Source organism: Salvia splendens, chromosome 2 (assembly GCF_004379255.2).
Source record: "Salvia splendens isolate huo1 chromosome 2, SspV2, whole genome shotgun sequence".
Classification (NCBI taxonomy): Eukaryota; Viridiplantae; Streptophyta; class Magnoliopsida; order Lamiales; family Lamiaceae; genus Salvia; species Salvia splendens.
The window spans coordinates 6,066,192-6,083,994 of record NC_056033.1 but is presented as its reverse complement, the minus strand read 5'-3'; the positions used below and the strand labels follow the sequence as shown (position 1 = coordinate 6,083,994).

General features: G+C 36.9%; 4 protein-coding genes across 13 annotated transcripts; all 4 read right to left on the bottom strand.

Moving 5' to 3' along the window:
• Window positions 1-28: 28 nt before the first annotated feature.
• On the bottom strand, window positions 29-2,071 carry LOC121785568 (probable serine/threonine-protein kinase At1g54610). Of its 3 annotated transcripts, none has more exons than XM_042184037.1 (6): window positions 1,708-2,071; window positions 1,364-1,648; window positions 971-1,291; window positions 614-838; window positions 442-536; window positions 29-387 (listed from the first exon to the last, which is right to left on the bottom strand). In XM_042184037.1, the coding sequence occupies exons 1-6, from the start codon at window positions 1,870-1,872 to the stop codon at window positions 360-362; spliced, it is 1,119 nt and encodes a 372-aa protein (XP_042039971.1). In that variant the 5' UTR covers window positions 1,873-2,071; the 3' UTR covers window positions 29-359. The 3 variants fall into 3 exon arrangements, with proteins under 3 accessions (XP_042039971.1, XP_042039962.1, XP_042039981.1); XM_042184028.1 differs by having other exon boundaries at window positions 29-379; XM_042184047.1 differs by having other exon boundaries at window positions 29-379; window positions 1,364-1,644.
• Window positions 2,072-2,196: 125 nt separating this feature from the next.
• Window positions 2,197-3,414, bottom strand: LOC121785582 (light-harvesting complex-like protein OHP2, chloroplastic). The gene is made up of 2 exons (XM_042184059.1): window positions 2,957-3,414; window positions 2,197-2,478 (listed from the first exon to the last, which is right to left on the bottom strand). The coding sequence occupies exons 1-2, from the start codon at window positions 3,304-3,306 to the stop codon at window positions 2,364-2,366; spliced, it is 465 nt and encodes a 154-aa protein (XP_042039993.1). The 5' UTR covers window positions 3,307-3,414; the 3' UTR covers window positions 2,197-2,363.
• Window positions 3,415-4,680: 1,266 nt separating this feature from the next.
• Window positions 4,681-7,496, bottom strand: LOC121760167. Of its 8 annotated transcripts, none has more exons than XM_042155840.1 (3): window positions 7,285-7,496; window positions 6,179-6,648; window positions 4,681-5,217 (listed from the first exon to the last, which is right to left on the bottom strand). In XM_042155840.1, exons 2-3 carry the CDS (start codon window positions 6,628-6,630, stop codon window positions 5,151-5,153), a joined length of 519 nt encoding a protein of 172 aa, XP_042011774.1. In that variant the 5' UTR covers window positions 6,631-6,648; window positions 7,285-7,496; the 3' UTR covers window positions 4,681-5,150. The 8 variants fall into 8 exon arrangements, with proteins under 8 accessions (XP_042011774.1, XP_042011782.1, XP_042011742.1 ...); XM_042155848.1 differs by having other exon boundaries at window positions 7,289-7,496; XM_042155808.1 differs by having other exon boundaries at window positions 6,179-6,773; window positions 7,285-7,492.
• Window positions 7,497-12,192: 4,696 nt separating this feature from the next.
• Window positions 12,193-13,960, bottom strand: LOC121762988. Its single transcript, XM_042159021.1, has 4 exons — window positions 13,810-13,960; window positions 12,552-13,653; window positions 12,388-12,456; window positions 12,193-12,322 (listed from the first exon to the last, which is right to left on the bottom strand). Exons 1-4 carry the CDS (start codon window positions 13,958-13,960, stop codon window positions 12,193-12,195), a joined length of 1,452 nt encoding a protein of 483 aa, XP_042014955.1.
• Window positions 13,961-17,803: the final 3,843 nt, after the last annotated feature.

Below are 17,803 nucleotides of genomic sequence, written 5' to 3'. Positions count from 1 at the left end.
TTATATGTAAATTATGCGCATGTTATGATAAATAAATAAGCTTGTTGTATATATGCAAGTTGGGTATCAATTACTTAAGGCTCATTTGATACATAGTAATATGAGATAAGTTGTGATAGATTTGACACATATATTTTATCGTTCAAGAATTCTAAATGATCCAATCTCCAATACATGGATGATTAGTGACACGAGGCTTCAGCTGATCGTATTCGTACGTATCTTAGCAGTGGGCAACGGAGGCGGATTCCTGATGTTTCTAGCTAGCAGCATTCGTTCGATCTTGAAATAGCGACGACAAGAGGCAACTACTTCTCCTTATCATCATCTCCCTTTTTCTTCTTCTTTCTGTGATCGCCTTACTCTACTACTCCTATGCCTGTCGAACTATCACAAATTAATCAAGATTCAAATCCATTCATCAAGCCCAATCATACTCACGTTCGCCTCTCATTTATTGGGACTTGATCCTTGTCCTCAGCTCGGATATCCGGCAAGCCAGAGGGTCCGCATGCCGAAGGACTACTCTGAAAGAACTGCTACCACAAAAACAAACTATGGATGCATCAGTTCAAAGATTTAGAGATATAGAAAAACCAAATCTGCTGAAAACCTTGTTGTCAAGAGCAGAAGCTGCAGAGCCACGAAGGGACGGATGGAGAGCTAGCAGAATGGTTAAAAGTGAGATAGCAGAAGAAGGGAAGTTCCTGCACTTCTCAGCAAGGCTGGATTTGTAGGTCTTTGCAGGGTTTATTAGAGATGTGGAGAGCTTCAGTCCTTTGAAATATTCATCTGGTGGAGTGCCACACAGCTTGAAGATTATGTGGACTTGCTCAGCCTTAAAAAACATGCATACATAATAAAATAAAATAAAAACTTTATTTTCATGTAAATACACGAGCTTTCAACATTTTCTGAATTTTCCCCCAAAAATGTGTGTGTTTTTTACAAAAGAAGAATGAACTATTACCTCAGTTCTACCAGGCAGAATTGGTCTACCGGCAAACATCTCCGCCATGAGGCAACCAACGCTCCAGAGATCAATGCCAACTCCATAATCCGTGGAGCCGAGAAGCAGCTCTGGAGCTCTGTACCAAAGCGTCACGACGCAGCTGGTCAGAGGCCGTTTTCTTCTCTTCGGGTCGATCAAATTCGCCAGCCCAAAATCTGCAAGCTTGAGTGTGCCGTTCTTGTCTATTAGTAGATTTGACGGCTTAATGTCTCTGTGCAGCACACCGCGCTCGTGGCAGTGGTTTAGGCCGGAAAGCAGCTGCTGCATGTAGCATTTGATCTGCACAACACCATTGCATTGCATAAAAAGGGAAAAACACATTCATTTCATGATCAGACAAGAAGGATCAACCTGTGATTCCGTTAGCCTCTCGTCCGGCCTAGACAGGATTCTCGAGAGATCGGAGTGCATGTATTCGAAAACCAAGTAAATACTGAACTGCATTCTTGAAGTGGCTAATCCCTTGAGCTTTATGATGTTGGGGTGATCCAGCCTCTGCAAGAACCTGATCTCTCGTGCCATGAACTTGATGCTCTCGGCTTCTGAAGTGTCAAACCGCACCTTCTTCAAGGCCACCGTCTCCCCTGTCGCCCTGTCCCTTGCCTTGTACACGTTGCTGTACGTTCCCGCGCCTATCTGAAACATCAATAACATCAATATCCGTGCCTGAAAACACTTGATTGAAATTAGTTTACCTTGTCTATTTTGATGTAAGAATCGGAAGACTTGGGCACTATGTCCTTCAAAACCTGTGCTGGAATGTTGTCTGTTAGCCACTTGGGCCATACATCAACTAGTTCATTTCTTATCCCTCCTCCCGCATCTCCAACACTCTTTCTCCGGCCTCTAACTCCGTTCATGGCAAAGCCGATTTTAGTCCTTATGCAGGGAAGAGGGTTGTTTTTGTTGATTCTTGAATCATATCACATCAGACATTGTTTACTTTTGGTCAAACAAGAAGAGCATCGAACAAGAAAAGAATTCACATAGACTTAGATTTTCCCGCTGATTTTTGAAGCCTTCTTCCATCAGAATCTATGAGTTCAGCTGTTGGCGGTTTTCACATTTACTTTCACTCTCCGTCCCACTCAGTAACTTATAGTAGTATTAATTTTTGGGATACGCATTTCTACAAATGTAAGCACACTTCTCTCTACTTTATTCGCTCCGCAAAACCAACGCAATGACATGAATCGAATCAAATGAAATTTGTAATGTAGCAGACATATTCGAAATTATACAGATGGATGAGTGTAGTGTAATTATACATGTATGTGAAAAATGTTGAGCAAACATAGAAAAGAAAGTGGCGTTACAAAGCAGATTAGAAGATGGGGAAAAGAAGGAGGTATCAATCAAGATCAAGAATCCCAAAATTGGAGAGGAGGATTTTGAGTTGATCCACAAAATCTGAACCAGTTGCATACTCTGTTAGCATTCCCACAGCAAAACCAAACATTGCCCATCTGCATCACCAACGAATTCATTCACACATTACATCATCACAAAATAAAAATAAAAACATGATTATTTTTCATGGACAAATGAAGTAGTGTACTACTTTTTTGGAAAATTATACTTTAAATCATAATCAATCTCGTAACTTTCCGGTCATGCCAATTAAACAGTAAGCCGGATTATCTGATTTACAACTCACCACAATGTGGAAACCAAATTGGGACTCACATCAGAACACTTAAGTGTCATCTCATTAGATAAACGTCGTATAATTGTCGAAAAATTAGTCTCAAATGACAATTGATCAGAAGTCTCAAAGATATAATTAGCCTTTGCTTGAGTATATCCCATTTTGCCCTCAAGTGTGTAAAAATCCTATCTTTACCTACTAAACAAAGCTAGAACAGAAAAACGACAGCAACAAATAGGTTTATTCACACAATCAAATTGCAATTTTGCAGTAACACAAATTGATCAAGAAATGACCTGCCATTGGAGATCTCATTCTTGGCAATGAAGCCAAAAAATGGACCTTGATCGACTGTCTGCAGCTTCTTCTGCTTGAAGTATTCCTGCAGCTCCTTCGCCTTCTGCCTCTGAAATTCCAACGTTATCACATTCTTGTCCTGCACCACCGCTGCCGGCTGCGGCGGAGATGGAGACGGAGACGGAGAAGGCGGCACTGGCTTTACAGGGGTGGGAGCGGTGGGTCTCCGGAAAGGGCCGTCGGCTTGAGAGCTCCTAATGGTGAATCTGAGGGAAGAGGAAGACGGTGGTGATGATGATGGGGTGCGGAGTTTGATGCATGGAAATGAAGGTGATGAAGCGACTGACATTTTTTTGTGTGATTGTTGGGATTGAGACGAGGGTTTTGTGTGGAGGGAGAGAAGATTGTGATTCAGTGATGGTTTCAAAGAGGAAAGTTGTGTGGATAACAAGTTGCCAAGTTTGTGAACATTCTCATGGTTTTGGTTTAACTCTAAGATTAGTTAGTCTACTTTGTGGGATCCACTTGGAAGACGATAAAAAAAAGTGAAAATGATTTTTCCATATTTTTGTATATTCGGATATTCATATGTGAGTTTCAACAACATCGAAGTTGTAAAATAAAACGAAATTAATTTTAAGTAGCTTATGATTAATCTATTGGTCACTGTAAAATCAAATATAAGAAATTTTTTTATGAAGTTTAGTCGAATTTTAATTTGATCCGTAATTTTAGAATTTGATGAGAATGTTGTATATCCAATTCAAAAATATCATACTACTTGTCATATGCATGAGTGTGACATGTTAGCTCTCTATTCCATGTTAATTGAATCATTTTTCTATTTTAGGAAGTTTCAAATTAATTAAGTCATTTTTATTTTTAACAAAAAAATAATTCTCTCTTTTACTATATTCTCTCTTCATCCCTCTTACTTTATTTTCTCTTACTTTATTCACCAACCATTTAACACAATATTTTTAAACTCCGTGCCAAAAAGAAATGTCTATTAACATGAAAATGAGGGAATAGAATATTTTGAAAAGGAAGAGAAGCTTATCTCAAAAAAAAGTGGGAAGTAATGCTATGCAGCCATAATGTGACCACACAATGACATTTTTGTAAATAATTATAAAAGTCAATGCAATAAATTAGTAGTAATAGTTAGTGCTAAGATAATTTTACTTAATTACCCTTATCTCAAATTTTTTACTTCAAATTTAAATTTACAACATTCTCTCTCCATAATATTTGAATTAATTTTATATAAAATAATTTTATAGTAATGTTTACATTTATTTTATTTATACTATTATTTATAAGTTATTTAAATATTAATGCTAAATATAATATAGTTTAAATTATTTCATTTGTAAGTGAAGCTAAATACCAATTATATAATTTTAATATCATGAATATATTTATATTCTGATTTAAAAGTAGTTATATAATACAAATTAAATAATAATATAATATAATTAAAAGAAAAAAAGAAATATGACATAAAAGAAACGTACACATACACAATATAATATTTCCAAGATTATTTATTATTAGTTGTACTCTAGTCCTTATTTATGCACAAAGTAAATTAGTCTTGAAAATTTGATACTTTTAAGATGAACTAATTTCAAGTAAAATATCATTAAATGCATAAATTTTTATTAATATTTTATGTTTATGACTGACCACGTTATGGCCATTTAGCATCACTCCAAGGAAATGTATATAGAAATCCTTCGTAGCATCAATCAAAGCAAAATTTACACATCTTTTCAAATGGAACTCTACTTCATATTGACAACTACAAAATACTAAAAATAATGAGACGACTATATTCCTTATCCATCCGCTCCAAATCAAAACAACAATATATGAACACCAAAATACAATATTTGCAGCCTCGAAAACAAGAAGGGAAACAAAAAATGCCCATTGCGCTGGAAGGGAATGCAAGCAAGAATATGATCAGAACAGGCCAGTGAATAGCCATGGCATCTTGCATTACCTCAAACCTTCCATTTTACCCGTCATCCGATGACAGAGCTGGGGGATGATCAAACCAGTACTTTTTTGCTCGGACTTCGGGATGATCAAACAAGTACTTTTTTGCTCGGACTTCAGGTGACATGACGCACGAAAGGCTTGTCATAGTATAAATCGAGCTCATAAGCACCTAAGAAAGATGACGGACTACATTATTATGCATGAACAACTCTTTGCAGTCGCGTGATCAAATTCATCATCTGATCCATCTTCACTGAAAACACATGAAGCAATGAATTAGAAAGAGGAAAGTGAAAGGATTCATTCCCTATTCAAGAAACCAATTTACCATGTATAGACCAAAGTTCCAGGAAACCGAACTCGCTCTGTCCTCATTATAAGTGCTCATGGCCATGTGCAAGTATGTATTTTAGAATTAATTGTAGCGTATGACAAAGTAGTTCGCTAAATTCTTTATTCAAACATGATTTTTAAAGGAATCCTACTAAAACCCACTTCATCAATCAATGCACTAGTATTGACCCCAAATGTTCTGTATCAAAATATATACTTTAGTACTTTTGTATAAAGCATACCACATGATATGAGCTTTGACTTATTTAAAAGATGAGCTTAAAAAACAATACCTTTCACGAAAGCAGATACCAGATCAACCTAAGCATACAACCTTGCTTTCTAGAACTACACCTAACAAATCATAAATAAACCGAGTTTGCATAAAGGTACCAAATAAAATGACAGATGATACTGTCCCTGCCTTAGACCTCATATAGACACCAAGAATATCAAACAAGAACAACCGAATAGAGGCAAATTTTAATGTTGTAGTAGCATGCTTGCAGCCAGCACATTAATACACACTCATTAAACATCATTCTTTGCAACTAAATTAGCCAATTGACAACAAAGAGTTAGTTTTCACAATAATAAAATTAAAACAGAGACAGGGTGGCGGGTGCAGAGAAGAAAACACCTTTTGGCATAAATAATTTTCGCATTCTATAATAACATGCTTGGAGCAAATTCAAGAAGAATTCTCTCAAAAAGATGATAGCCAGCAAGAAAGATTTAGAATTTTACATCACGGTGCTCCTTATAGAAGAAATAAGCAAGCACCGGACGCTCTTGTTAGATTTTGAATAGGTGCATAGCCGCATACTAGTATGAATCCATTGTGTTTTTTATTAATATTATGCATTTGAAGCTCTTGTTACCTCATCTCAAATTCCCGTATCTCAAAAAGCTCTCCCCCAGTTGTATCTGTCCACTGCACTTTCCTCCTTTCCAATTCACCAGCAACACCTTTGTCCACTTCATGCTTGTTGGAGTTTCCACCATCAACAGCACGAGCAACCGGACCAACATTTGCTGATTTCTTCAAGCTACTCTTAAGACTAACCACTGTTCTAATATTTTCATTGAAATCAACTGGATCGGTAGAATGTACTTGATCTTTACTCTCAACAATATCTACAGGCTCTGACAAAACTTCTTGGTTTTGAGTTGGTCCAACTTTCAGGGGAGAAGAGTTTTCATGTCCAGCGGCAGGGCGACCAAAGCACACAAAGGAGGCGCACCCACGGACAAGCCAGTTCTTCCCAGGAGCCAGCTGGAGATCAGTCTCTTGGTCTACCAACTGGTACTGGCTCCAAGGTGTTACTCTCATGGGTTCCTTCTCGTTTTTCTGTCCAAATAGAAGAAGCGTCAATCCCTTACTATATCCCGAAGCCGACGAAGAGAAAAAACCCCCTCCCTCTACTGCCAATAACATCAGTTCTTCTCATCTATTTCTGCACCATAATTCACCTGCTGTCAAAATCATTCAAATTTCCCACTAAATTCTTAACACAACAGAAACACTACAAAACAATCCAAGTGATGAAAACAGAGTTGCAATCTCACATATAAAACAATATGCATTCCCCCAAAATAATTCAGAAGTAGATTATTTCTCAGCTAACAAAGCAGCAACTACCAAGATCAACTAAATGAAACATAACCCTAACACAAAACGACAAAGAGAAAAAGGCTCAACACAAAAAAAAGGGGATTCAGTTTTCCTTTCACACTACAGTTGGATTACCTCATGAAAACATAACAACCGAATAAACAACGAATAAATTGAAGAGAGAGCACACTGTCACCTAAAAGTCAATAACATTTATCCACAAATCAGTGAACTGAAAGGTCAAATATGGAGAAATCAACGCCAATCAACAAAAGCCTACGCGTTTACTTCATCTACACAGTCACAGTCGCAGCCGCTATATACACATACGCACGGAAAATAGATACAGATTTGAAGGCGGAAATTACATACATACAGATCTGAGTCGATCTCGAGCGATGAAATCAGCGGGCAAAAATCTGCATCTACAATTGTGAACAGATTTTCCGGCGGATAAATAAGAGCAGGAGAATTATGAAGAAATCTAGAGGGTGAAGATTATTTAAACCAGGAATTTAAATGGGATCTTTTTTTTTTAATTATTTATGTTATTTATTTGCTTATTTATAGGGAGAGAATAGAATGAGATATTGAGATTAATAAATGTGACAAATTACAGTGATTGAAACTAATGAAAAATAAAATAAATTAAAGACAGAGGATAGATATTGATTAGATAGCGATAAATTCTTTCGGTTGTTAATTTGCTGGAAAATACATCCTTTGGTCTGTTTATAATACTATGATTTGAGGTAATTATGGGCTGGGAAATATATATTCTTTGATATACAAACAACTTCAATAGTATCTTGTAAATTATTCTCTGTTTTTTTCGAATCTTTGAATTATATAATTACTACTATGTTTTATAATTTTTGTATTGAATCATTTGACTAATAAAAGTTTTTTTAATGGAGTCGTTTTCAGAGTGGAATTTAACTCCTCTTGAGATTGTTATTAACTTCTCTAGATTCTCATCGTTAATCGCCGCGTCTAGTTAAGGAATTTTAACTAGAATCCTTTTTGAAGCACGCGCTGAACGCGCTATTTATTGGGGACTTGGGTTGTTGTCCAATAGGCACCTAATAACGACCCTATGGTGATAATACCTCACGGCTCATCACCTTCAACCGTGAACCCAGGTCATACCATGTTATCTGACAAATTTAAACATATCAATGTTGAGTGAATTTCACTTTAATAGTATAATTCATGAACAATTCACCAAAAGTATAAAAATGATAGTAGTACTAGTATTTTTAAAAGCGAAGGTCCATTATCCAATTCAGCAATCGCATTAATTATACGAGTGGAAAAGTTCTATAAATGGGCAGTTCTGGAAAACTGCTTTCATGAACAAGCGTTTTTTTTGTTTCTATAATTGGGTGTTACGCATTCTAAGAATGCGCGTTTAAATACGCATTCTTAGAATGCGCGCTTAAATACACATTCTTAGAATGCGTATCTTATTTAAATTTTAAAATTGCAGCAAACAGAACAGAGCTCAGAATCGCCATTCTGAACCCTCCACTGTTGTTCTGGACTCTGACGCCTCTTCGCCGCCGCCACCGTTCCCGCCGACCTGCCGCTGCCATCGTTCACTCCCTCACGGTATGTATACCTCTCTCTCTATCTCTGTTGCCCCTTTGCCTAGGGTTTGTGCACTCTTTTGTAATTGTATTTTTTTTGGAAGAATTGAGACAAGAATGTGTTCATTGCGAGATTAAGTTTATAAATGTCTTTATTGTGTTGCCCACTTGTATATACTAGTATTTAATTTGGGATATTTTGAATTTATGGGAAGTAGATACTTGATATTGGAGGAGAAAAATTTGTGGGAAGTAGATACTTGATATTGGAGGAGAAAAATCGGTAGAGAGTGACCTTTGTATTGATATTTGTTAGGAACTGCAATGGCGTCATCATCAACTGGGGAGGGTCCTTTGTATTGTGGTCCCGAAGACCCGAGCGTGCTTTACTTGCAACCGCATCACATAACTGAAAGCATAATCTCTGAGAATGATACCGACACCTTCCAACCACGCAAATTGGATAAAAATATTTTTCAAGCTCCAATGCATGACCGAGTGTTGGGGCATATAGAACGTCTGGGTTTCGGTGGCGTGTACCACTGTGGAAAGTCGAAAATGTTGGACGCTTCACTTATTGGCACATTGATTGAGAGGTGGCATCCCGAGACCCACACGTTTCACCTTCCAGTTGGTGAAGCTACAGTGACCCTTCAAGATATCGAGATGCTTTGGGGTTTAAGGGTCGATGGTGAACCAGTTATCCTTCCAAAAGTGAACCACCCGAGGCTGTATTGGGTGGATACGTGTTTGTCGTTTTTGGGTATAGAACCTAGTCAAGGTGAATTGAAGTTGGGAGGATTTTATGCCACTACACTGAAGGATGTCGTTAGCCACCGTCTTGACGACGATCTACCCGAGCATCATTACATGCAACATGAACGTATATTTGTGCTACTCCTACTAGGTTGTTTGATCATCCCAAACACTTCGGGGAGAAAAATTCCCTTCCACCACATTCTATTACTAGTTGACGAGAATCAGTGTTCACAACTTAGTTGGGGTGCAGTAGCGCTTGCCACTTTATATCACTACCTTTGTGAAGTTTCGTGTCAAAAGAGGAAAGATATCGGTGGCCCATTGGCCCTTCTACAAATGTGGGCTTGGAAGAGGATACCCAATATTTGACCCGAGATTGTTGATAGGGTTGAGTATGACGGTACGACACCCTGTGCAATAATGTAAGTTAAATCTTTATTCTTTGTCATTAACTTATCTATATCATGTGTTTATAATTTTTTCGTATTGTTTTGGAATTATTAGTTAGAGGGGGCTCGCTACATGTCCAAAGTTATTATAGGGAACAGTTGGCTAATTTGCATGACAATCAGGTGCCACTTTAAAAATATTTCATAATTTTTTTTGTTGAATATTGTTCTTTTATTAACCATTTTTCAGTTTATTTGGGAGTCGTATTTGGATCGTCGTCCTCTACCAGAGGAGTGCAAGCGTGGGATGAATGTTAGGGGGTGCACTAACTACCTCATTTGCTATCATATTGTGGAGTCACATTGGGGTCATCGAGTTGCACGACAGTTTGGATACCCCCAACATATTTTTTCTAATGAGATTCAATTCCACAATTTTGAGAGATGGGAAAGTTCAAGGCGAGGTAAGTCAGCCACAAACTGGGTAGCTCATCATGCTAACTACATTCAGTATTGGAGGACCCGGGGAGAAATAGAACAACAGGTGTATCCAAAAGCCTCAAATACTGACTACATGAATTGGTTTCGGACAATCACTGTCACTTACATTACTAGACCGGGCATCCATGGCCAGCCAGGCATCCATGAGACTTCCTCTACACATATGATGATGGTAATAAGTTTATTTTTATTATTTTTTTATCGTTGTTTTTATAGTGCATTATCATTAGAATAATGACTTTGTTCTGTGCAGATGGAGACGTTGGTAAATGTCTACCACTGCCTTAGCGGATCTGCGATGGCATATCATCAGGGCATCCAACGTGCTCTGAACATGGTGTCGTCTTGTATGACAATATGTGGGGAGGCTGAACGTCTTGATTTTGTGCCTATCCAGCGATCACCGATTGACACTACAAGAGCAATCATTCACAAAGGTAGGCGCGAAGTAAGGAAATGTGTCCATATTGGCGGACCGGGGTATAGACGGGATGCAGGTTTATCGCAGATGGGCGGAGGATACAGTGACCCACCGCGTGCTTCTTGGCATGCTAGATCAAGTTCACAGATGATGGGTGTCTATTGTTATGTTGATGTTAACCTTGATGAATATTTTGGAGTAAGATTACAAACGCCAAAGGAGGATGAGACTGAAGTGGAGGATGATGCTGAGGAGGATGAGGCATAAGAGGCAGCTTGGCGCGAGTCACGCACAAAGACTCGTCATGAGTCTGGGGTGGCTTCTGAACGTTTTGCTTCTAGGGAGGCGGCTCGTAAGGAGTTTGGGACAGTTTCTAATATTTCTTTCTCCACTAAAGGATTGGCGCGGACTATAACAAAATTCTTTGCTAGGAGAACATCCTCGCGTACATCCAAAGGGATAGCTGCAAACAAGTTTACACCAAGTAGTTACAATTAGTTTGTGGTTGTTTGTTAGACGTAGACATTTGTGATATTTAACTTCAAAATATAATTATAATTAGATATATGCTTTAAAATTTCAAAATAATTTAATCTTCCACAATTTGCCAAACGAAATTCATTTTTATAAGTTAATAAAAAACTGATTTGTGTTTTTAAAAGGGACAAAAATTTCAATTTGTTCTTCATTTTCTGTGCTTTTTGTTATTTCTTAAAAGCATTAAATGAAACAATCAATTAGTAGTATTACTACAAATGAAACATAAAATATTTCTCAAATAATGGAATGCACATATTTTTATGGGACGGACGAAAATGGAAAGTGTACATATTTTTATGGGACGGGAGGAGTAGTATATAATGTTTCAACTACAAACCAATATCAAAATAGTAATGTTCAACTACAAACCAACATTATCAAATAGTAGTAAATAATGTTCAACTACAAACCAACACCAAAATAGTAGTAAATAATGTTCAACTACAAACCAACATAAAAAAGTAGTAATGTTCAACTACAAACCACAATCAAACCACAAACAATCACACAGTGCGCTCCGTTGTGCAGTTACGCCTGTCATGCCCTACTTATCTAAAGTTCTTGCAACTCATTTGTCGCCTAGGCTAATCAGGTTCATTTTCGTCCATCTGGTTCTGTATCCTTGCTTTTCTAAATCGAGGGGACAAAAATTTCAAGGGGACAAAAATTTCAATTTGTTCTTCATTTTCTGTGCTTTTTGTTATTTCTTAAAAGCATTAAATGAAACAATCAATTAGTAGTATTACTACAAATGAAACATAAATATTTCTCAAATAATGGAATGCACATATTTTTATGGGACGGACGAAAATGGAAAGTGTACATATTTTTATGGGACGGGAGGAGTAGTATATAATGTTTCAACTACAAACCAACATCAAAATAGTAATGTTCAACTACAAACCAACATTATCAAATAGTAGTAAATAATGTTCAACTACAAACCAACACCAAAATAGTAGTAATGTTCAACTACAAACCACAATCAAACCACAAACAATCACACAGTGCGCTCCGTTGTGCAGTTACGCCTGCCATGCCCTACTTATCTAAAGTTCTTGCAACTCATTTGTCGCCTAGGCTAATCAGGTTCATTTTCGTCCATCTGGTTCTGTATCCTTGCTTTTCTAAATCGACCGCGAGAATGTGGAACAAATTGCCCTACTGAGCACTCCAATGTCCATGGTGGTATCTCCCAATAGTCCTGGTGCCTAAGTGAACGGAAACCAAAAGAATATTGTTTAACCCAAGTTGACTTAAAATAGTTCTTACTCACAAGGCGTAGAATATTATCTCCTCGATCTCCGGCAACTGCCGCAGCGTGAGAACAAGGCAACCTTCACATCTGTCATTTCCACAACTACACATTCTTTTCCAATACTTGACCTCAGAAGAGTTTCCATCGTTCCCTTTGATCATACCTCGGATAAGACATCATACCTGCCCTCATGGATGTTGACTCGTCTAACCACATGTTTTCGGCCCCTTGCATCATTATCATTGAATTTGTCATGCGCCCATGGGGTCAAAACAGTTTGGCATTGTGCTACTTCTGTTGATCTTGTCTGGAACCATTTAATTATTCTCCAGAATGTTAAATCGATACAAGCCCTAACAGGTAGATCTCTGGCTCCTTTCAAGACGTTGTTATATGCCTCTACTATGTTCGTCGTTGCTTCACCCCATCTACGACCTTTGTCGTATGCTATTGTCCATTGCTCCGCATCAATACGCCGAAGGTACTCAACTGCCTCTGGACTAACATACCATAGGGAACGTCTTCTCCTAAAATATTTTCTCTCATGTGTGGTTATCCCCATTTTCCACACTAGACTCTTCACCCTCACACCCTTGTGATGCTGTAACACATTTTTTCGTACATGTACTAAGCAAAATCGGTGAATACCTCGTGGCGGTTGTTCCCATATATCAGACTCCATTGCATTCAGCATCCCTGGGTGTCTATCAGATATGATGCAAACATCTCTATCGCCTTTCATAACATGAAGTTTGATTAACTTCATAAACCAATTCCAACTATCACTTGTTTCATTATCAACAATTGCGTAAGCAACAGGTAAAAACTTCTTGTTTGCATCAAACCCAACAGCGCAAAGAAGTTTACCTTTGAGCCTTCCACGCAAATGAGTTCCGTCAACTGTTAGCACTGGCTTGCAAAGCTGAAAAGCCTCCACACACGGCCCGAATGCCCAAAATACATACTTGAACAACTTTTGTGTCTCGGTACTATGTCTTTCATCATGATGCCACTCAACAATTGTTCCACGAGTGCGCTTCTGCAACTCAATCATATAACTAGGCAAATCTTCGAATGATGACTCCCATCCACCAAAAACTAGCTCTATAGCCTTCCTCCGAGCATACCATGCTTTCTTGTAGGATATTTCAACATGATACTTTTGCTTCACATCATCAATAATGGAGTTAGGCGTATACTCAGGGTCCTTTAGAATGTGATGCTTAATGCAAAAAGCCACCATTGCTGATGAAACGTTGGCGTGGTCCCTGGAATTGGGATTACCTACACAAGTGTGTCTATCAACCTAATGTCTGATTTCTCATTTGTGGTCGTGCTTCCTCAATGTTGCTCGGAGCTTCCGAATACAAACTTTTTTATTTCGTCGTCTCCGCTTCCCTTTCGAATTTTTGCATGCCACATTCCACCTTGTTGGTTTACTTTCCACCACTCTGTATTCTTTTGTGGATGACTCCAAATGCCACAAAGTAACAGCAGTCTTCAACTGTAGCTTGGTATCAAATTTGGTTCCTAACCCAATCCATGTAGGACTTCTCATCCCAAAACCAATTGCTAGATTCAGAATCATCATGGTTACGTTCATAGTAATTACCTTTTGTCGTCGGTAGAGTACGAAAATAAGGTAACCCTGGATGCTCATACTCCTGCTCACTTCGCTCTTCAGGGATTACTGGGACATACCCACGAGGCATATTCAATGTCTCACCATCAGATGCATCTTGGGTTGCTTCTGAATCCTCACTTAATTCAGGTGGAGTTGTTGATTTTTCTTACACAGATTCATCAGATTCAGAATCGTCACTAAGTTCATTCTGTGGAGATAGTCCACCATCCTCAAACTCAGGCCCACCATCCCCAAAACCAGGCCCAACATCCCCAAAATCGCCTAGCTCGTGACTAACTTCATTATGTCCAGATGGCCCATCATTATATTGTATTCTATCTTGAACTTGCCGCTGTGCCCTTCTAGATTGATAGACAACAACCGTTTGTGGAGTGCGTTGTTGTGCTAACTTAGCTTGATAGCCAACAAATAACTCAATTTGGCCTGATTGAATAGCTGTTGCAAACATATCCCTCATATATGCATCGCAAAGTCGAATGCCCACAAAGTTATATCCATTACCCACTTGAATTGCACGCTTCCATGTCAAAGTAATCATATACTCATTAACATTGATTCCAATACAATCACAAATTCTGTTAACCAACTCATTGTATGGAACAAACTTATCTAACACAAGGTATGCATTTGCCACGGGTGGCTCATAAGACAAACCAATTCCTCCAATTTGTACTATTCTTCCATCCCAATATAAAAGGACACAAACAGATTCTGTATCCATAATCCTGCAATATATACACAACTTAATCTCAATATTTAAATAATTAAAATAAACTATATACCAAATCTTAGAAATTAACAATTCAAAAGAACACTACATACCAAATCCTAGTAGTTAATAACACACATTGAACATACAATTTATACCAACAACATAAAATTTTAATTTTTAGCTACAAACCCTAAAATCACAGTTTTCACCATAAACTGTGAATATAATGCTAAATTATGAAGAAAGCACGTAACTTGCCTTTAGGGATGAACAATTAGATGAATTTGGGCGATTTATGCAAGAATTGGACGAAAATGTGGCATTTTTGGAAGGGGTTCGCGAAAATGAGGAGTACATACTGAACATTCGGAGTTCTGTTTTGCAATTTTAAAATTTAAATGAGATACGCATTCTAAGAATGTGTGTTTAAATACGCATTTTAATCCAAGAATACGTATTTAAACGCGCATTCTTAAAATGCGTATTTAAACACGCATTCTTAGAATGCGTAGCACCCAATGATAGAAAAAAAAAACCGTCCCTTCATGGAAGCAGTTTTCCAGAGCTGCCCATTTATAGAATTTTCCCTTATACGAGTACCAAGCAATTTATTTTTCTAATCATAGTTTAGTAAGTTAGTAATAGGTATACTGATCAAACCAGTCAACATACTACATTTACTTGTGTTAAATTTAATCATACTTGCAGTATTTAAGTGAGAGAATATACGTGGACTTAACTCAATTAATAGTTACTTTATAATTCATTTAATAAAGGTAAAATAAAATGTGTCGTTTGAATAAGATTTATCGCATTCTCAAATAAGATTAAATTAAATTAATTAATAAACAAATAAATAAATAAATAAATAAATAAATAAATAAGAAATAAATCAAGATTATTGCATAATCTATTGTTTTTTACTTTTTAAAATTTTCAAAGAAAGAGCCATAGTACACGATTATTATGTTTATGGGATCGATCTTGTGAAATAGCAATACTCTATAGAGTATTGCTGTGTCTCGTTTTTTGGTATAACAGGAGTATGTGTATAGATAACGTATTTCTTCTCATCAAAGTTAAATCTAGGTGATATGAGTTTTATTCAATTTCTTATATGTATGGGTCCACAATTTGTTTACAAAACTTTAACTTCATTTTTTTCTAATTGAATAAAAAAGATATCAAGACATTTGAAATTTTGATGAATAAAATATTAATTCGGTAAATGGTTTACAAACTCAATTTGAAGAAATTGCACAAAATTTTTAAAATCACCGCGTTTACATGCAAAGTGCAAAGCATTTAAATTGACGAGATATCAATAATTGGTGAACATTCGGTTTTCAATTTGTATTTTTTTTCCTTCGATCATATCGAATCAACAAAAAAAATAAAAAAAATTAAACTGAATCATCTCAAAAATTAACTCAGAAAATTGAAATTCAATAAAAACTAAATTATCAATTAAATAGTTTGGCCATGTTTAAATGGTTAAATTTGGTCAAAATCTGATCAGTCTCATAACCTTCGAAATTGGAATATTAGTATCATAAAATTTTAATTTTTTAAAATTGTCTTATTCGTTTACAAATCAACTTCTTTTGATGACATTAAAATCAACCTTGTTTTAAATAATTTAAGAAATTATAGGACAGTACAATAGGAGTATTTAATATAACGAGAATAACTAGAATTTAACAAATTTTCATGATTTAAAGGACCAATAAATATCATAAGATAACTTTCAAAATCAAAATAAATATCACATCCTTCACAAGAACAAAAAATCCGAAAATAAAAAATCAATTTTCAATCTACAAGTCTAAAGATTATTTTTACTAGTATTAGATAAAATGCATTAGTATTATTATAAATACCTAATGAAGCCTTGCATAACTTGAACCCTAAGTTGAACCTGAAATTGGAGTTGAACTTATCGACATAATCATTTCATTTCGTCCTCACTCATAGTGAGGGTTTTTATTTTTTGAAATGCACCATAAAGTTGAAATCCTTTCTGAAATATACGTGAAGAGAGGGTTTTTGCACGTGTGTCGTGTGCACGAGTTCCTCCTTTCAACAAGATTTATAATTTTCCCACTAATGCAACAAATATTACAAAGTATAAGCGGCAAGAGCGGGGTCGAACCACAGAGACTAGGGACCTACTCGAGATTGTTTCTACGACACAATCGGAAAAGTGATCGGTTGTTGCCACGCAACGAGAGGGTTGAGTTTTAACTACTAGACCTGGGAAATTAAACCTAATCTGTTATATCTACTGGGTCCAGAGAATGGAAATTGCTTGAAATATAAATGCATGCATGATTCGAAACTGAATTTAACTTTGGAACATTCACCGAATTTCCTGGGTCAAGCAAATAAGTTTCCTAAAACAGCCAGACAACAGATCGTAAGAAAAGCAGCAGAACATGTTTCCCTAAATGGCTACTGACAAGAAAGCTGCCACTAACAAACTAAAGCAGATCTGATTCTAACTACCAGCAAACTTCATCTTCTTCATGAATCCAGCGGGAAATACAGAACAAAACAGAGCATAAAACACCATGAAAACAGAGCAATCTCAGATCTAAATTTAAACATGAAATTAAAGCCTAAACTAACAAATCTAAGCTACTGGGTCGAGCAGATGCGAGATCGAACAGTAAACAACCATAATCATGCAGAATAGAAACAGAGAACTTCAGATCCACCAACACAGATTCAGATCCATAACTTCCAATCCTCGATTCAACTCCGAATCAAACCAACAACCAACAAATCAACTAGATCTCTCTGATGTCAGCTTCAAACGAACATTCAATTGCAAAAAGCATCCAAGAAACATGAGTAAATAGCATCATCAACATGAAAATAAACACTGAAGCTTCATAAAACCAGAAATAGGTCGAGATCCAAAGGCGGAGTCGTCAATTCCACCGTCGAAACCATTGAACTAAGCTAAGAAAGCATTTAACTATCTAAACTAAGCTAAGAAAACAACTCAACTAAACTAAGCTAAGAGAGCAGTGGCGTTAAGCGCCTATGAGAGTTTCCTACTTAAACTACGAGAA

What these genes read in the sequence shown, in the direction of transcription:
- LOC121785568 (XM_042184028.1), bottom strand. Translation starts at nt 1,872, where the DNA reads ATGAACGGAGTTAGAGGCCGGAGAAAGAGTGTTGGAGATGCGGGAGGA. An exon ending in CTTACATCAAAATAGACAAG is followed by an intron (nt 1,649 to 1,707) that starts GTAAACTAATTT and finishes TTGATGTTTCAG; the next exon opens with ATAGGCGCGGGAACGTACAG. An exon ending in CCAATAAATGAGAGGCGAAC is followed by an intron (nt 380 to 441) that starts GTGAGTATGATT and finishes ATAGTTCGACAG; the next exon opens with GCATAGGAGTAGTAGAGTAA.
- LOC121785582 (XM_042184059.1), bottom strand. Translation starts at nt 3,306, where the DNA reads ATGTCAGTCGCTTCATCACCTTCATTTCCATGCATCAAACTCCGCACC. An exon ending in AATGAGATCTCCAATGGCAG is followed by an intron (nt 2,479 to 2,956) that starts GTCATTTCTTGA and finishes TTGGTGATGCAG; the next exon opens with ATGGGCAATGTTTGGTTTTG.
- LOC121760167 (XM_042155808.1), bottom strand. Translation starts at nt 6,735, where the DNA reads ATGTTATTGGCAGTAGAGGGAGGGGGTTTTTTCTCTTCGTCGGCTTCG. An exon ending in ATACGGGAATTTGAGATGAG is followed by an intron (nt 5,218 to 6,178) that starts GTAACAAGAGCT and finishes ATGTGTTTTCAG; the next exon opens with TGAAGATGGATCAGATGATG.
- LOC121762988 (XM_042159021.1), bottom strand. Translation starts at nt 13,960, where the DNA reads ATGATGATTCTGAATCTAGCAATTGGTTTTGGGATGAGAAGTCCTACA. An exon ending in GTCAACATCCATGAGGGCAG is followed by an intron (nt 12,457 to 12,551) that starts GTATGATGTCTT and finishes TGGAAATGACAG; the next exon opens with ATGTGAAGGTTGCCTTGTTC. An exon ending in GAGATAATATTCTACGCCTT is followed by an intron (nt 12,323 to 12,387) that starts GTGAGTAAGAAC and finishes CCGTTCACTTAG; the next exon opens with GCACCAGGACTATTGGGAGA.